Here is an 18,870-nt window from a genome sequence, read left to right as displayed (position 1 = left end):
CCACAGCTTCCTCTCCACGCCTTCCCCAAAACATGGACTCGATTTTGACTCAGTGACCCTATAAACAAAACAAAACAAAACAAAACAAAAAGACCCAAACCCGCTGCCGTTCATTTCCGACTCCTAGCGACCCTATAGGACAGAGTAGAACTGCCTCAAAGGGTTTCCAAAGAGCTCCCAGTGGATTCGAACTACCGACCTTTTCGATAGCAGCCATAGCTCTTAACCGCTAATCAACGGCTTCACCTAAGCAATAAGGTGTAAAGAGTGGAAAAGAGAGACTGTGTAATGCTGTGGTTAAGAACATGGGTTCAGGAATCAGATTGCCTGGGTTCACATCCCCGCCTAATGTGGCTTTAGGTAATTCACACAACTTCACTGTGCCTCAACTTCCTCATATGAAACATGAAGAATATTAACATTAGCTACTCCGTGGGGTTGTTTTGAGGATTAAATGAGGTTAATATATGAGCTAATATGTGGGAAACACTCGGGTCAGTTTCAAATCTTGGATGGTGTTCGGAGCTCTCAGGCAAGGCGTTAAAAGGAAAACGACAGACAGCAGGGCTCCGGCACGTTTCAGTCCATCTTCTCCACACCCTTGTGAAGGAGGCACGGCTGGTTCTGCCTAAACTGTAAACAGAAAAAACCGAGGCTCAGCGAGGGGGCCGGTGATGCAGGCGAGGGTCCGAGGCCGTTTCTTGGGAAGAGGAAGCGTATTCGCCGCGACACGCCGCCTTCCGTCAGGTTGGGAGCCGAGGGCACCAAGGCAAGAAGCCTCAGTCCCCTGCCGGACTTTATGTTCCACCGTGGCCCACATAAGGACTGGCCCCTGAGATTAAGGGGTTGGCGGCGGACAGCCACGAGAAGCTTCCCAGAGGAGCTAGGGCCGTGGCCAAACGCCTTTCCTTCCGGATAGACACCGACCGTCGTTCACGACACAAATATTTATGCGCGCCCACTGTCTACTGGGCGTCGAGAATGCTCTGATAAATCACACTCGGTCCAGATTTCAGGCGGAGAGGCACCAACGGACAACGCACTCTATCCCCGCCAGGGTCGCTATGAGTTGGAACCCACTCGAGGGCACTGGGTTTGGTTTGGTTTTTTTTTTTTATCCCCGCCAGTGATCCTCCCGGGCACTGTCGAAAGGCTGGGAGGGGCGGAGACTTTCGCCCCGCCCCTCGCTTTCCGGGTTCTTTTAAAGCTCCGCCCCTTCAGGGGCGTTCCCGCCTGCGCCGTAAAGTAGGGACCATTCTTTGCCCCTTAACAGCCCGCCTCTGTCATTACGGCAAGCCGCATTCCAAGCTTCCAATATGGCGTCCCCCATGTAAGCAGTGCCCGTGGTTCCTACCCCAGGTGGCCGGGGGCAGTACTGAGTTGGGGCTGCTGCTGTCTGTCTAGTCCGGGCTGGAGAAAGCAGCAGTTAAAGTTCGTTTCAGGTCACAGCTACAGGAGTCGCCGCTTCCTTCTCGTTCCTCTTCTGCCCCTGGTTCCCGGCGCAACGGCCGGACACCCCCGGTCCCTGATCCTCCCAGACTTCAAATCATGAGCCTCCGGCAGCTGCTGTTGGGCTTTCCCCGCTCTCTTGGGGCCTCGAGTTCCACTCGTCGCCTGTGGTGGTCCCCATCTCTCGACACCATCTCCTCGGTGGACTCCTGGCGTGGCCAGCCCTCCAGGTCCCGGGCCCATTGGAACCAGGTAGTGTCAGAGGCGGAGAAGATCGTGGGCTACCCCACGTCCTTTATGAGCCTCCGCTGTCTGTTGAGTGACGAACTCAGCAACATTGCTATGCAGGTGCGGAAGCTGGTGGGGACTCAGCACCCTCTGCTTACCACAGCCAGGTGAGCTACTCCCTTTCGTGCCAACACATTCGCACTCAGTCGTGTCATTTTTCCTCCCCAGCACACCCGTCCTGCTTCTTCTAGACTGGCGACCGGTTTACCTCTTTTTATTCCCCACTTCTCTCAGCCCTCTATCTTCAGTGTTGTCTCTTCTAGCCCACCTTAACATCCATCCCCCACTTCCTCAGCAGAGTGGATAGTTTATCTTCTGAGAAACTTGCATGTTTCTCGTGATTTTGCTTCTTAACTGTTGATAAAAATGCCTCAGTGATCTGTGGAGAAATCGAGCAAGGATATGGGCTTATTGAGTCACTTTCTAGGGATGGGGAAACCCTGGTGGTGTACTGGTTAAGTGCTACGGCTACTAACCCAAAGGCTGGCAGTTCGAGTCCAGTTCCTTGGAAACCCTATGAGACAGTTCTACCCTGTCCTGTAGGGTCGCTATGAGTCGGAATCGACTCGACGGCAATGGGTTTGGTTTTTTTTTTTTTAGTCTAGAATGGTCTTTTAAAAGTGGGATGGATTTAATTTCGGTTCTGCACTCTTCAAGAGTTCTTCTTCAGAAAGAGTGAGGTGGGACATAGGCTGAGGGTAGAGAGTTCTTTGAAGTAGGACTTTAACCAATTAATGGTCATTTTCCTCTTAAGATCTTCACCACTTATACTGGACTACTGCTGATTTTTAGAGGTCACAGCTTTTGCTTACACTTAAACAAAAACAACTTTTTATTTGATCATAATTTCAAACATAGAGAACAGTTCCAAGAATTACAAATAGTACAAATACCACACACTTTTGCACCCATTACTCAGATTCACCTATTACGTGCACACAGATTATACACACACACAAGTACTACTCACGTATGTATGTATGCATATATATGTATTTTTTTTCTCAGAATCATTTGGTGGTAGACTGTATACATCAGTACTTCGGTGCACATTTCTGTCACGTAACTACAGCATAGTTATCAACTTAGGCACATTTAATATTTATACAATGCTTTTACTTAATCTACCATTCAATTCCAATTTTGTTAAGGGACCTAGTAATGTCCTTTATAGTGTTTTTCCCCCTCTAGTACAGAATACAGCCTAGGATCAGGTATTACATTTAGTTATTATGTCCCTTTAGTCTCTTTCAATCAGAAGCATTTCCACAATTCTTCTTTGCTTTTATGACTAGAGTAGTGGTTCTCAGTTGGGGCCAATTTTTCCTCCCAGCGGACCTTTAGCAATGTCTGGAGACGTATTTGGTTGTCACACTGGGGGTGTGCTACTGGCATCTAGTGGGTACAGACCAGGGTGCTGTTAAACATCCTACAATGCTTGAACAGCTCCCCATGACAAAGAATTTATCTGGCCCAAAATGTCAGTAGTGGTAAGACTGAGAAACTGTTGACTAAAATGATCTTTTTTGGTTGCTTGTTTTCTTTTGTTTTTAATTAAACTTTAATTTTGAGATAATGGTAGATTCACATGCAGTTATAAGAAATAATACAGGGAGATCTGATATACCATTTGCCCAGTTTCCCCCAATGGTAATGTTTTGTGAAAATATAGTACAATATCACAATGAGATACTGACACTGACAGAGTCAATGTACAGAAAATTTCCATCACCACAAGAATCCTTCATGTTTCCCTTTTATAGCCATGGTACTTGGTACTTCCACCCACCCCCATCCCCTTGTTTTATTTTTTTTAAATAACACACCTGGATTTTTTTTTTTTTTCCTTTCTACAAAAGTTACCAAATAGCAATAATAAAGTTATTTTACTTCTTGGCATTGTTCCCAGTTATTAGAAATGTCACCTCATGATTGGGCCAAAATTTGTCCTGTAGCAACTGGAATGTTAGTTCTGCAGATGGTCTAACAGATAGACACTGAAAACATTTTATATGTGTGTGTGTGTGTATATATATATTGCTTTAAAGCTAAATAATAAAACTGAAGAGTCTACCACCCAACTTAAGAACTATAACTTTACCAATTCTTTTGAAGCTATCTGTGTTCTCCTTAGTCCATCTCCTTGACCCCCACTATACTGCATTTTTTTGTTTTAATTTTCTCTTTTTCAATTACATGTGTGTTTTCCTAAACAACGATAACCTGTTGTATTTGGTCTTTTGTGACTAGTAATTTTTTTTTTTTAGATATGGAATGTGGATTCTTCGGATTTTTTTTTTTGTGTGTGTGAAAATAATACCCACCAAAACATTCAGCAATACAATATCCATATTTACAATGACATTGATTACATTTTTCGTGTTATGCAACCATTATCACTATCCTTTTCCAAAATGACTAGTTTTTAGACATGGACACCAAAAGCTCAGTCCATAGAAGAAATAAAAATTGAACTTCATCAAAATTAAAAAAACTTTTGCCTTGCAAAAGTCCCTGTTCCCAGGATGAAAAGATGAGCCACAGACTGGGAGAAAATATTTGCAAATCACATATCCAAAGAAGGACATATATCTAGAATATGTAAAAGAACTCTGTAAATTCAATGGCCAGAAAACAAACAATACAGTTAGAAAATAGGCAAGAAGAAAAGGCTATAGGGACAGCAAGTAAGCGTATGAAAAGATGTTCAACATTATTAGTCAACAGGGAATACAAATTAAAACTATGATGAGATACCACTACATACTTACTGTTGTATTGTTTTAGTTGACCTCAAGTTGGCCGATGACTCATGGCGACCACGTGCACAACTGAAGTAAACTTTGCCTGGTCCTGTACCATCCCCATGATTGGTTGTAGATCAGACTATTGTGATCCATAGGGTTTTTGTTGGCTGATTTCTAGAAGTAACTCACCAAGCCTTTCTTCCTAGTCTGTCTTAGTATGTGTAGTAGGTATGTACGGAAGCTCTGCTGAAGTCTGTTCAGCATCATAGCAGCACTCAAACCTCCACCGACAGCTGTGTGGTGGCTGTGCGTGAGGTGCATTTGTCAGAATTTGAAGCTGGGGCTCCGCCTTGAAAAGAGAGAAATTTACAATATCAAGTGCTGGTGAGGATAATAGAGCAACTAGATTTCTAATATATTGCTGATGGGAATGGAAAATGGTACAGTCCCTCTGGAAAATGGTTTGGCAGTTCCGTCTTAGGTAAACATACACTTACACCATACAACCCAGAAATCACACTCTGGATCACTTATTCCAGAGAAATGAAGACTTAAGTCCATGTCAAAACCTATACACAAATGTTCATAGCAACCTTGTTTATAATAGCAAAAAACTGTAAATACCCCAAATGTTCTTTAATGGGTGAACAGTTGAACAAACTATGTATCCACATGATGAAATTCTACTCAACAATAAAAAGAAATGAACTAGTGATACATGTAACAACTTTGATGAATCTCAAGGTAACTACGCTAAATGAAAAAACTCAATCTCAAAAGTTTATATTCTGTATAATTCCATTTATATAACAGTCTCAAAATGATAAAACCGTAGAGATGGAGGACAGATTGATGGTTCTAGGATCAGAAACAGGGCCAGGGGGTAGGGAAGGGTGCAGACAAAAAATGGTATATTGTGGTGATGGAACAGTTATGTGTCTTAATTGTGATGGTGGTTTAATGAATCTATACGTGGGATAAAGTTGCATAGAACTATGCACACGTATACACATGAATACAGGTTAAAAAGTGCTGAAAACTGTATAAGATCTGTAGTTTAGTTAACACTAATGTACCAGTATCAGTTTCCTGGTTTTGATATTGTACTACAGCTATATAAAATGCCACCATCGTAGAAGCTGGTTGAAGAGTACATGGGACTCTTTATGCTATTTTTGCAACTTTCCGTGAGTCTGTAATTATTATTTTTAAATGTGTAAAAAAAAAAAAAAAAAAAACCTTCCTAATTTCACTTTAAAGAAGAGAGAGAGAGCAGCAGGCCTGGGAGACAGGAGACCTGTGTGTTCCAGTGTCAGTTGTTAGTAGGTAACTTAACTGTGGGACCCCAGGCAAGTTATTTCATCTCTCTGAGCTTTAGTTTCGTAAACAATGAAGGTAAGGAGTAAAAACTAGATGATTTCTACAGGTGTTGCTAATTCTGCCAATAGTTTAAAAATTAGTGTTGTAACTGAATGTGGCAGGTCATGGAGCCATTTTCGATTCTTAAGCAGGGAGCAACCAGAGTGAATGCAATATGGTAATACAGGTCTGTAGTCCTTTTCCCACAATTTAAAAAGCCTAAAAGCTCAGTAAATGGAATGTGTTTTTCAAACTCATAAATTTGACCTGACTGATGTGAGACTATTTATAGCCTTTCTTTATCCCACTTAATGTTAATATTCATGTGTTTTGCTGTGAAATATCAATGAGTTTGATTATAGAGTGCTGGCTCAGATCCTGCTGGAGTGTTAGGTAAAATGCATCTTTTTTAAAACCAGAAAAATTTTGAATTCTGGAAGGCATTTTGCTTCAAGGGCTTTGGCTGAGGGATTGTGTACCTGTCTAAGCCGGATGGTGGTATGTAGGATGGGGTAGAAGCTGAATTATGTCATGCAGGTTGGTAGTGTGGGAAAGGCTGGAGTAAGCCACTGTGCACCAACCCCCACTTCTTCCCAGTGCAACTTGTATCCTATGTTTTCATTATTGCCTCTCTGATTAAATGTAATTATTCACTTGTGCATAATATATGTATTTTTATTTTAATCATTAAATGTTTCTGTATAAATCGTTTTTTTTAACTTAAACACTTTTAGCTTTTGTTAATTCACTTCATATACTATCTAATCAAGAACTTAAATGTTTTTAGTAATCATACCCATTGCCATCACATTGATTCTGACTCATAGTGACCCTATGGAGGATGCTTAATTGTTTCAAAGGTAATGGCTAATATTTTATATAGCCAATATGTAGATATATAGAATTGGTTAATTTTTTGTTGATGCTGTTTAAACACAGCTGATTTCTTTGAGCAATACAGCATGTTTATTTTCATTGATTACTCTTATCTTGACAGATTTGGCTCTGGAGATTAAATTTTTTATTTAAATACCCTGTCTTTTTGCCTTTGCCTTCAAAACGCCTCAGATCTGTATTTCAGATTGAGATAGATGGGATTAATTTAGTATGCAGTTATTGAAAAAAAATTATGACGTTTAGTCTCTTCTCTTAGAGGGTATTGATTCCTTGGTAGAGACTTTTTGTTCCCAGCTGAACTCACTGCAGTTATTTGGCTAACTAAAAAACTATTAAGACTTTTCTGCATAGTAAAATCTTCTAGAGATCTTTGAATTTATTATTTGAAATTTAATTTTAGTCTCTTCCATGTTTATGAAAGACTCAAGACTCAGTTCTGTAATTACTGACTAAAAACTTATGTTACTTATGAAGAACTTTTTCTTGGATAACTAGAGAAAATTATAAATTTTAATTCATTACACAAATATTTGAGGTACTGTGGGCATGGGGTGAGTAAACAAGAATTGCTGTAAGATGGAGTTGCTGCCCTCCAGGAATTAATGAGAGACAGTATAGTGAGTATGAGCTCTAATACTAGACTATTTGGGTTCATATCCTGGCTGTACTACTACCAAGGCATGTGGTTCCAGGAAATTTATTTAATTTCTCTCTGCCTTAGTTTCCTCACCTATAAACTGAGGGTAACAATAGTACCTATATCAGTAGAATTTTATTTCTGAGGATTAAATGAATTTACATAGGTAAAATGGTTAGGACAGTACCTGGCAGATAGCAAGTAAGTATTTAAATCTTAGCAATTATCATTATTATTAGAAATTTAGTTTAGTGGGGGAGACATGCAAATATTCAGAGTACCCTGAGATAAATGCTACAGTATGTATGAACAATGTGCTGTAGAGACAGAGAGGGAGAAGATCTCTAGAGAAAATAAGACTTTAAGAGATGAGGTAACATATGAACTGGGTGATGTTGGATGCGAGGGAGATGGTTAAAGCATGAAAGTAAGTTGATACAAAAATAATTGCTTAGCAAAAAAAAAAAAATTTTTTTTTTTAAAGTCTAGGGAAATCATTAGCAGTTTGGTGTGGGTTGGATATGGGTTAGGATGAAGCAAGAAGGATAAGTTGGATTTGTATGTCTGCTTCTGTCATGATGGAATAACTGGCATTAGACTTGCCCGCCCTCTGTAAACAATTAGAAAACTGAAACAACTATATTCAGACATTGGACTACGGGCAGCACAGGACTGTGATCCCTGAAAGAGAGGAAACAGATGAGGAGAGATCTATGGTCACTCTGGCTTCTGCCAGGAGGTATTTTCCAAATAGTGGCACAGAGAGGAGGAACTCAAGCAGAGGATGGTGTTAATTGCTGAGTTGAGGAGACAGGTTAGAGTTTGGGGAGGATGAGGCAGCTGGAAATTGTGGGGCAGAATACAAAAGAGGAGGGAATATGTGGAGAAAGAGTTCCAGAAATCTGCTAAGGGACCCACTTGAGTCTCTTGTTGAATACGAAGCAGCACATGGATAGGGTGAAAGTCCCTGAAGCTAGGCAAAGAACTTTGGGGGAGCTATAAGCTGTACAATTCTCAGAGTTCTCACAGGGCTAGGAACATTTGAGTCCTGGCTGGACAGACTTTGTTGAACAGCTGGGCACTCAGTAGATACCCCAGAAGTGTTATGTATTAGCAATAGTGCTAAATTAGCTCTGCAATACAGCGTACTCTAGAACCTCCCTAACGAAGCTTAAAAACAAGCCTCAAAAGCACCAGTCTGGTCCCAAAATAATAAGTATGCAAGCCAAAGCATACTTCAAAACTCTTTAAAGGATGACTATAAAGTCTAGACACTAACAAAGTAATCCCATGTGTAGCATCCAATTCACAATTACATGTGGAGAAGCAAGGAAATGTGACCCATAACCAGGAGAAAAATCTGTCAATAAAACAGATGGAGAAAAGACAGAGATGATGGTATTAGCAGATAAACCCAGAAGAATTTATTATAAATATGCTCAAGTGTTTAAAGGAAAACATGAATAATGAAAAAATGATAGAAGCGATGAAAAACGTAATTTCTATAGCTAAAAAATTCAACGTATAAAAAGAAAAATGGACTGACTTGCAGCAGATTAGACACTGTGTGTGTTAGTCATCTAGTGCTACTATAACAGAAATACCACAAGTGGATGGCTTTAACAAAGAGAAGTTTATTTTCTCACAGTAAAGTAGGCTAAAAGTCCAAATTCAGGGTGTCAGCTCCAGGGAAAGGCTTTCTCTCTCTGTCGACCTTTTCATCAGTCTCCCCCCAGACTAGGACCTTCTCCACGCAGGGATCCCGGGTCCAAAGGATGTGCTCAGCTCCCAGCACTGCTTTCTTGGTGGTATGAGGTCCCCCTGTCTCTCTGTTCACTTCTCCTTTATATCTCAAGAGATTGCTTCAGGACACAATCCTGTCTTGTATATTGAGTCCTGCCTCACTAACACAACTGCCACCCATCCTCCCTCATTAACATCATAGAGGCAGGATTTACAACAAATAGGAAAATCGGACAGTACCCGGAATCATGGCCCAGCCAAGTTGATACACACATTTTTGGGGGGACATAATTCGGTCCATGACACTGTGGAAGAAAAGATAAGTGAACTTGAAAATAAAACAAGGGATACTGTCCTCAGCCTGATAGAGAGCATTCATAAAAAATTACACCTAATATATATATTTTTTTAATTTATTGTGGTGAAAATACTCATTACAAAACGTGCCATTTCAACAGCTAAGATTATTCTTAACAGTGAAAGACGTGATGCTTTCCCCCCCAGGATAGGAAATAAGAGAAGGATGTTTGCTGTCACCACGTATGTTAAAAATTTTACTAGAAGTTCTAGCCAGTCAAGAAAAAGAAATTGAAAACATATCAGGTTAGATAAGCAAGACTGTCATTATTCCCAAATAACATTATCACATGCATAGAAAATCCTTAGGAGTTTACCCAAAAAGGCTATTAGAACTAATAAGTATATTTACCAAGGTTGAGGGATATAATGTTGAAATATACAAATCAAATGTATTTCTGTATGCTATCAATGAACAACTGGAAAATGGATTTATAAAAACAATGCCATTTATAAACGTATCAAGAAGCATGAAATGCTGAGGGATAAGTTTAACAAAGTATGTACAAGACCTGTATAATGTTCATGGATTGGTAGAGTCATTAGTGTTACAATGTCAGTTCTTCCCAAATTCATCTGTATAGATTATGCATAACCCCAGTCAAAATTCCTGCAGACATTTTCATCAAAATGGACAAACTGATTCTAAAATTCTAGATCTAGAATAACTGAAGATCTAGGATAGCCAAAACAATTTTGAAGAAATAAGTGTTGAAGGGCTTCCATTATTTGATTTCAAGACTTCCTAGAAAGCTACAGTAAGAAGATGGTATGGAATTGATGTAAAAATAGACATAATAGACATATATGTCAATGTAATTGAATAGCAGTTCAGAATTGGACCCACATGTTTGTGGTCAGTTTTCAACAAAGGCAGCAAGGTTATTTGATGGAAAAGGAGTGACTTTTCAGTAAATGGTGCTGGGGGGCAAAAAAAGAGCCTTACCCCTTATACCATAAACGAAAGTTACCTCGAAATGGATCATGAAAACTAAAATCACAAAAATTCTGAAAACGTAGGAAAAAGTTTTTATGACCCTGAGGTAAGTGAAGATTTCTTAGGATATGAAAAATAAACTTGTAAAAGAAAAAATTAGTAAACTAGAGTTCAGCAAAATTTAAAGCTCAGCTCTTTTAAAGATGCTGTTTAGAAAATAAAAAGGCAAGCCATAGGTTGGGAGAAAATATTCACAACACACATGTCTGGCAGAGGGCTTGTATCCAGGGCATATAAAGAAGTTTTACAACTCAATAATAAGATAGCCAATTAAAAAATTTGAAAATATTCAAACATTTCCCAAAGGAAGATACCCGAATGACAGTAAGCAAAAACATGCTCAACATCTTTAATCAGCAGGAAATGCAAATTAAAACCACAGTGAGATGCTACTACATACCTATGAGAACGGCTAAAATTAGACTGTCTATAATAAATAACCAGCCGTGGTGGTGCAGTGGTTAAGCGTTTGGCTGCTAACCAAAAGGTTGGGAGTCCAAATCCACCAGCTGCCCCTTTGATGGTAACCCTGTAGTTCATAGTAGAACTGTCCCATAGGGTTTCCAAGGGCAGCTTGTGGGTTCGAACTATTGACCTTTTGGTTAGCAGCTGACCTCTTAACCACTCTGCCCCCAGGGCTCCCTCATGGAAAGGGGGGATAATAAGTAAGTGTCGGTAAGGATTTGGGGGCAACTGGAACAGTCATACATTGCTGAAGGGAATGTAAGATGGTACAGTCACTTTGGAGAACTGTTTGGCCATTTTTAAAAAAGTTAAGCATGTACTTATACCATATGGCCCAGCAATCCCACTCCTAGATATTTACCAAAGGAAATGAAAACATTCAAATATTTTAACATGATTTTTCACAGTAGCCAAAAACTGCAGACAATCCAGATGTCTGTCTAAGGTGAATGAATAAAAATATTGCTGTATATCTATGCAATGGAATACCCTTCAGCAATAAAAATGAATGGATTAATGACACATTCAGTAACATGGATGGATCTCAAGAACATTATCTTGAGTGAAAGAAGCCAGACATCGAAGAGTGTATACATAGGATTTCACTTATATGAAAAATCTAGAATAGGTAAAAAACATAGTGACTGAAAGCAAATTGGTGGTTGCATAGGGACTGGCGTTGGGTGGGCGGGAGTATTAACTGCAAAAGGAAATTTTTAGGGTACTGGAAATGCATTATATCTTTATTGCGGTGGTAGTTACACAGATGTACACGTTTGACAAGACTCATTGAACTGTGCACTTAAAATGGGTACATTTTATTGTAAGTAAATTATACTTCAATAAAGTTGATTTTAAATGAAACAAAGGAAAGGTTGTGGCCAGATTTTGAGGAACTATTTTGTATGTCATGTTAAGAACATCTAGTTTTATCATGAGGCCAGTAGAGTCTATAAAAGTTAAGTAGTAGAGAGACTTGTTAAGTAGTAGATCAGACTTGCCTTTTTGAAACCTGATTTTGGCTTTTGTGGAGGTTATAGACTGCAGCTAAGTAAGACTAGAGGGCGAAAGACCTGGCAGGAAGACTGCTGTAATCTGTTCATTTCTTCTTTCAGCAGCTAATGAAGTGTGCCCGCTTAGGGCCAGGTACTGTGCTTGCTGCTGGGAATACAAAGAACATGACACTGAACTTCATCTCCCTGCCCTCACCAGGGTGTATGTTAAGTAAAGGAAGACAGACGTGTAAAACAAAATGTTAGCATAAAAGTATTTCCAAGTAAAGTGGAGACACAAGAATGTCATGGTCTTGGGTGGGCAAGTAATTTGAATCAAGATGGTCACAATGAGATTACTTGAGTATTGAGAGATGAGTAGATGTTCTCGAGGATAGAAGGATGATGAGGGTGGAGTCCGAATTTAGACAGTGGTGGTAGAGATGGAGTATAAAGGATGGATTCAAGGTACATTCATGAAGTGAAGTTGGCAGGACTTGGTAATTGTAAGGGTGAGAAAGCAGAAAATTTTAAGCAAGCTGAATAATTGAGTATGTTGAGAGACCATGTATTCATTTCCTAGGGCTGACATAACTAAGTAACACAGATTGGGTGGTTTATAAGAAGTCCCACATTGTTTTGGATTACCCATCTCCAGACTTCTTTTATATGGGAAAGAAATACACTTTTTGTTTAAACTATTATTTTGGGTTTTATGTTATAGTCAGTAATATCTAATTCTAACTAATACACACACCAAGTAAGGAATGTGTTTTATTTCTGCAAGTGACCATGACCTCAGATGGCTGGGGTCCTTTGCCTGATAGGTTAATTCATATCTTCATCCTGAAAAGTTGAGCCATTAGTGGCCCAGCCTATGCAAAATGGTAGTAGTCTTTTATTATACTTTATTGAGGAGATAGTCTAGAATTTTTTTTTTCCCATACTCATTCTACCTCCCACTGTGTACCAGTATCCATATGCCCCCTCAATGCCGATGTATCATTCTGCTTAAGCTCCATTTTTGCCTGTTCACCTAGTAGCGTCATGAGCCAGGTAGCAATCTCAGCTTTCAGTTCAGAGGAACCATTATTGTGTCCCTGGTGGAAACGCTCTTTCCTTGGGCACAGAAGTCTTCAGAAGCTCCCAGTGTTAGAGACAGGAAAGAAAATTTGAGAAGTCGTTATTTGTAGTTGTGAGAAGAGCCATGCTCAGTACCTGATGGGAAGAGTGCTCATAACCTGCATTCTGCAGCAGTAACCTAGTCTCCCATCGTGCTCCCAGCTGGAGCTATGCCTGTGTTATCATTCTGTTCACCATTCTGAGATTCTGGTTGCTTCTGGAAGATAGGAAAGGTATATGTTTAGGTCAGAGAAGCCCTTGATCACCAGCCAATTGCCATACTTTTGCTGGGATATGATTCTATTCATCAGAGGCACTGTTGACTGGGATATCATGCTAGTATATTAGTCCACAGATGATGGTGTTGGTAGTGGCAAGATAGATAGGGAAGTCATATCCGAACACAGAACTAACGTCTCGTTGGATGAAAAGAGTCACTGTGGTCCATCCCTTATGAAGTAAATGGTCATCTGGAGGAGTGTACCATATAGGGACACTTGGCAGTTGCAGCCACCAGGTCAGCCTCCGTAGGAGGAATTCCTGTTGTTGAGCATATGTGTAACCACCATCCCTGCCACCACTACTGCTTTGTCAAGTATTGAGTTGACTAGACAAGGAGAATGCCCATTCTGTCATATCAACCACCCTGTGCATCTCCTAGTTAAGAGCCTCTTCTCAGTGGTAGATTTAGTTGGGAAGTCACATGGAAAACGGATATTTTCAGGTGCTAATCTCATTCCCAGAGATTTATCCAAATGCCTGTTCCCCAAACAGCCCTGTCACTAATCATGCAAACAGGTTCTCTCCCACTCCTGATCATTCAGCCAGTCCATTAAACATGCCGGGGATTGGAATGTAGTTCCTGACCTCAGGCCACCTGTTTCCAGGCAAAGTGGACAATGAGATGTACTACTCTATGCCTCCTCACAGGGAGGATTTCTCTTCTCAGCTGTTCTCAGAATTGTCCCTGAATGGAGTTGTTAGACAGCAGAAGTACACTTGTAGCTTAGTAGTAAAGTATTGTTCAAGTCTTTCTGTAACCAGGAAGGAATTTTCCCCTCTCAGTCCTTAGCTTATAAGGCCACAGGTGCAGGCTGAGGGAATGGTGGCATGTAGCAGGAGTACTACACTCATATGGAATATAAGTGATTTGGTCATGCAACTTAATTGTGTCTTCAGAGCCCAGTTGGGCATGCACCTACTTTTCTTGATAATGGCATGTGCTAGGCCTGCTGGAATTTAGAGCTAAATGTACCCAGTAATACTCAGTTAATGATGGGTATCTAGATTGCATGGCCACCTAATGTTCTATAATCACGTATTCAATTTTTACTAGAGACCAGTAGCGAGCAAGGAACTATTTCTCAAAAGGAAATGGTTGCTTCAGTTGCTTGCTTAAAGGGTCATAGCTTTGTACTAAAATCTTTGGAGTCTGCGCTGTATTTATTGGAGCTTTTCTCAAGTTCAGTACAACATTCTGATTTGCAGTAGACACTCAGACTCTTTGGATCTGCTAGGACATGGAAGCTCAATGATAGAATCATCAGTGAATTAGCTGGAGCTTTTCTTTCACTGGTCCACACTCAGCACTGGCAGAATTTGGGGTTACCTGATAAATGGGTCAGGGCAGGAAAACCAAATGAGGCATTTGTTGTCTCTAAAATGCAGAAGACTCCTTGGTAGGTACTACAAGTTATAACAACTTACCTTTCCCTTGGAGAAGAATATGCCCACATGGCCAGACTGCTGCACCCTCAGAAACTTCATGAAGGTTGCAGACCCATTTATTTTTTGCAAAATTTATTTCCCACCCTTGGTTATACATCTGTGATATCTGTCATTTACTGCATTCCAGGTCATCTCAACGTGATGATATCAGTGTAGTGGATCGGCATGTCCTATAGATGGTAAGGAGGTTAAACTCCCCAAAGACTAGGTTGTGGCACACAGCCAGAGGTAACATCTCTCTAAACTAGAATAAAAAAGGTGTATTACTGCCCTGCCAGATAAAAGCGAGTTGTTTATTGAAATGGAGAAGAGTGCATTTGCCAGTCAATAGCTGTACACAAAATGCTAAGGGCTGTATTATTTTAGTTTGGCACAGCAGTGACAATTAAGTCATCATCTGATGAAGTTTTAACCCCCCTGTTCAGTTTTCTGCACTACTCAGAGTGGGGACTTGAGTAAGAATGTGATAGGAATCACCATACCAGGATCTGTCGAGTCTTGGGTGACACTAATTTCTGTAGATCTCACTAGGCGTACGGTGGTTTAGATGAAGAAAGTAAACTCCGTCAACTTCTACCTTGCACTTCTGACGTAATAGTAAGGGACAGGGAGCCATTGTGGGAATTCTGTTTCGGGGAGGGGATATTTGAAAACTTAGGCTCCCGTGGTGACTACTGTGAGAAGAGGTAACCCTCTTAAGTACCCAGTCTGACTAGTGATCCAGTGATACTCTTGATCCCCCAAAATTAATGTTAGCTAAGAGCCAGTATGTAATAATCCTCCAGAGCTTTCACTATTCACTACCTCACCATTATCTGGATAAATGGCCAGAGACCTATTCCACAAGAAATGTGGTGTCCCCTTCATTCAAGGCAGTGTCCTTGGGTGGTGTAAAAGATTGGCAGTTTAAACCTACCTAGAGGTGCCTCTGAAGAAGGACCTGGTGATCTGCTTCTGAAAGGTCACAGCTTTGAGTACAGTTCTACCCTGGGATCTCCATGAGTTGGAATTGACTCCACAACAACTGGTTTTTTTTTTCTTTTTCATTCCAGGAATTGTGCGTTCTCAGATTTATGTGAGAGGCTATGACCCTCTACTGTAGTGTTCAGACAGATCCCTGTTCACTAGACCTGGAGTTTTTTGGTTTTTTTTTGGTGGTTTTCGATTCTTTAAATCCGAACAGATATTAGTAGGTTACCTGCTGATTTGATTAAATATAGACTGGGATTTCTGCCTGTTACAACAAAACCTGAGGTAACCTAGTATGCCCATATCCACCTTGCTGTCTGTTAGGACTACCACTCACACTCTGCTTCTGTTAACTGCTGTACTTGGCTCAGCTTTGCCTGGGCTCCTCCCATTGCTTTCGGAGATTCTGGAGTCCGTTTCAGTTGCAGCCCTCCCCACTCTCCCAATCAAAATTCTTAGCCCTAGAAACAAGAGCCATTAAAGTGATTAGTAATGATTGTGGTGACCCCTCACCAACTTACTACTTGTGTCAAGAGTGAAGGAGAATCTTTTGGGCCCAGTCAAGGGACATAGTAAAAGCAATATGTTATATGAATATGTTTCACATAGTTCAAGTAGAGAATAGCATCCTCAGTGTTGGCTTCCTTTATTTAAAAGAGACTGCATTGAGGCAGTCAGAACCAATTTATAAGTTTCATATTGGGAATAGCAATTTAGTTTCAGTCAAATATCATCAGCTGTTATAGTAAATTAATGTCAATTAATTAAGTTTTATATTCAATTTGTAATTTATTTTACTTGTGCAAGAACTGTAACCATAGGGTTTATAATCAATTTTATATTTGTGTTTAAATAACATCTTAATAAGAATCATTTAAGGCCATACTGGTGACTAAATTTTTACCCTTTAAAAAGAACCCATATATTATTCAAGATTGAGGAATACTGACTAGTCTGTGTTCTTAATTCTGGATCCAGTTAATGAGGGTGAATTGATTGTAGGTTTTTAAGTGCTATAATACTTAATTCTTTGTGCTTAAATTCTAATATATTAGGATTCAGATACCCACATTTCTCTTCTCATATTGCTCATTACTATCGTATTGCTTACTGCTTTTGGTCAGTACAAAAAAAAAAAAAAATTTTTTTTTTATATCCCATGATTGTCCCTACTTTATTCTTCTGTAGGATTCAGAACTTTCATAGGCCTTTTTAAAAAAACACCTTGGAGGCCGTTTAGTTACCAAAAAAAATCCATCTGTGTTTGCGGTTTGAAGAAAAGTTTAATGAATGTTTTTCCAAAAATAGCTATACTAGAGTAGTTTTTAAAAATGGGTACTAGATGTTAATCCTTCAGATAGTTGTTTCTGAGCTGATACTTATTAGAAGTTCTAGATAAAAATCTTCTGTTTATGGAATGCAGCTGGATTTGCTTTTCCTCCTATGACTCACTGAAGGCTCTTCAAAGCCTTTCATTTTTTTCTATTTTCGTGTGCTGAAACTTCATTTTAATGGATATTTTAAAATAGCTTTAAAAACTACCATTCTCCTGGAATCTCCTTGAAGTGTTATTTCATTTGCTTTAAAGATAATTTTTTTTTTTAAGCAAACTAAATTGGTTTTATTTCCAGTATTGTAAGGCTAGCGATAGACCTAGTGAATATTATTATATTATGCTGTAAAAACTTAGCAGTAGTGTTTTGGTTGTTCAAATATTGATAATTTGCATAAACATACCTTTATAGTATTTAATAATTACAGGGGCTTTGTGTCAGGTGATTTATAGTTTTTAAATTGTTGAATATCATCAAATAAATGAAATTTATTTCTTCTCATCAACAATTATCTCTAACTTTACACTATTTTATGTTTTTTTTTAATGCCGTTTAGTTTTGCAGAACTAATACCGTAGTGTATTACAAAGCTTTTTCTCACAGCTCTTTTATGTAGTTCAGTTATTTTTAAATATTTATTTTCTCATGTGCTTTTTATTCTGATATTAGTACTATCTCACAGGGTTGTAATTAGGGTTACATGTGATAACATAAAATGCTTAGCTTTAGTGCTCACTAGATGTGGCTTCTTTTGTTAGTTATATATGCTCAGTAGTTATTTCTCTATGATCTTAGGTTAGTCACTTTTTGATTTCTTTGTTAATTAAGTTCACTTGAAGGATAGTTTCAGAAACACAGGAATATTACAGATGAAAATGATTTGGAAGATATACTGCACTGTATAAATATAAGGTGATAATAGAGTATTAAGACTATTGTTATTGGAAATAGCAGCTTAAGCTATGTGGTATAGTGAAAAGAGCGTAGTTTTGAAGGCAGACAGACCTGAGTTCAGATTTGATCTATGTCATTTACTAGTTTGGGAACGTTAAGTACCCAGAGCATCAGTTTTCTCATCAGTGAAAATGGGAATAATAATACTTCTTTTGTGGAATAAGGAGCCCTGGTGGCAAAGTGGTGAAGCACTCTGCTGCTAACTGAAAAGTTGGTGGTTCAGATCTACCAACTGCTCCTTGGAAGAAAGATGTAGCAGTCTGCTTCCATAAAGATTACAGCATTGGAAACTCTCTTGGGTAGCTGTACTCTGCCCTATAGGGTCGCTGTGAGTTGCAATTGACACCACGGCAATAAGATTTTTACCTTGTGGAATAATAATACCTCTCTGGTTGTGAGGCCCTTCGGTAGCGTAGACAGTTTGCACTTGACTACTAACCTGGAGGTTGGCAGTTCAAACTCACCCACTGGCACCACGGAAGAAAGGCCTAGTGATCTGTTTTCCTAAAGATTACAGCCAAGAAAACCCTATGGAGCAGTTCTACTCTGTAACACATGGGGTCCCCACCAGTCAGAATTGACTGGGCCAGCAGTGGGTTGGGTTTTGTTTTGTTGTGAGACTTGAATGAAAGGCTTATGTGACAGGACCCAGCGTGGTTTTCTTTCTAAGGAAGAAATCTCTTTGGCAAAAAGCAAAAATCCTTTCTGAAGCAAGGATTAATTTTTGATTAGTTGTTGTTAGCTCTTTTGTGAATTATTAAATTGCTTATTGTGGACTTTGTGTTCTCATAGCACCTCTACTATAGCATTGTCATTTTAAAAAGAATGCATT

At 39.5% G+C, this 18,870-nt stretch overlaps 1 protein-coding gene across 14 annotated transcripts in view; it reads left to right on the top strand.

The window, feature by feature from the left end:
- The first annotated feature begins 1,101 nt into the window (after positions 1–1,101).
- Positions 1,102–18,870, top strand: part of PDSS2 (decaprenyl diphosphate synthase subunit 2) — a 303,253-nt gene continuing 285,484 nt past the window's right edge. For 5 of the 14 annotated variants that reach the window (XR_010322549.1, XR_010322548.1, XM_064289434.1 and 2 more), the window contains exon 1: positions 1,117–1,844. Coding sequence is in view for 10 of the 14 variants with exons in the window: in XM_064289434.1 (XP_064145504.1) it covers positions 1,549–1,844 (296 nt within the window). In the remaining 4 variants the exon portion in view is untranslated. Of the gene's footprint in view, positions 1,845–18,870 lie in introns of all 14 variants that reach the window. The other 9 variants (XM_064289401.1, XM_064289422.1, XR_010322547.1 and 6 more) reach the window with 7 other exon arrangements.

The sequence above is a fragment of the Loxodonta africana genome, chromosome 1, assembly GCF_030014295.1.
Source record: "Loxodonta africana isolate mLoxAfr1 chromosome 1, mLoxAfr1.hap2, whole genome shotgun sequence".
In the NCBI taxonomy this organism is placed as follows: domain Eukaryota; kingdom Metazoa; phylum Chordata; class Mammalia; order Proboscidea; family Elephantidae; genus Loxodonta; species Loxodonta africana.
This window is presented reverse-complemented; position numbering and strand designations above follow the sequence as displayed.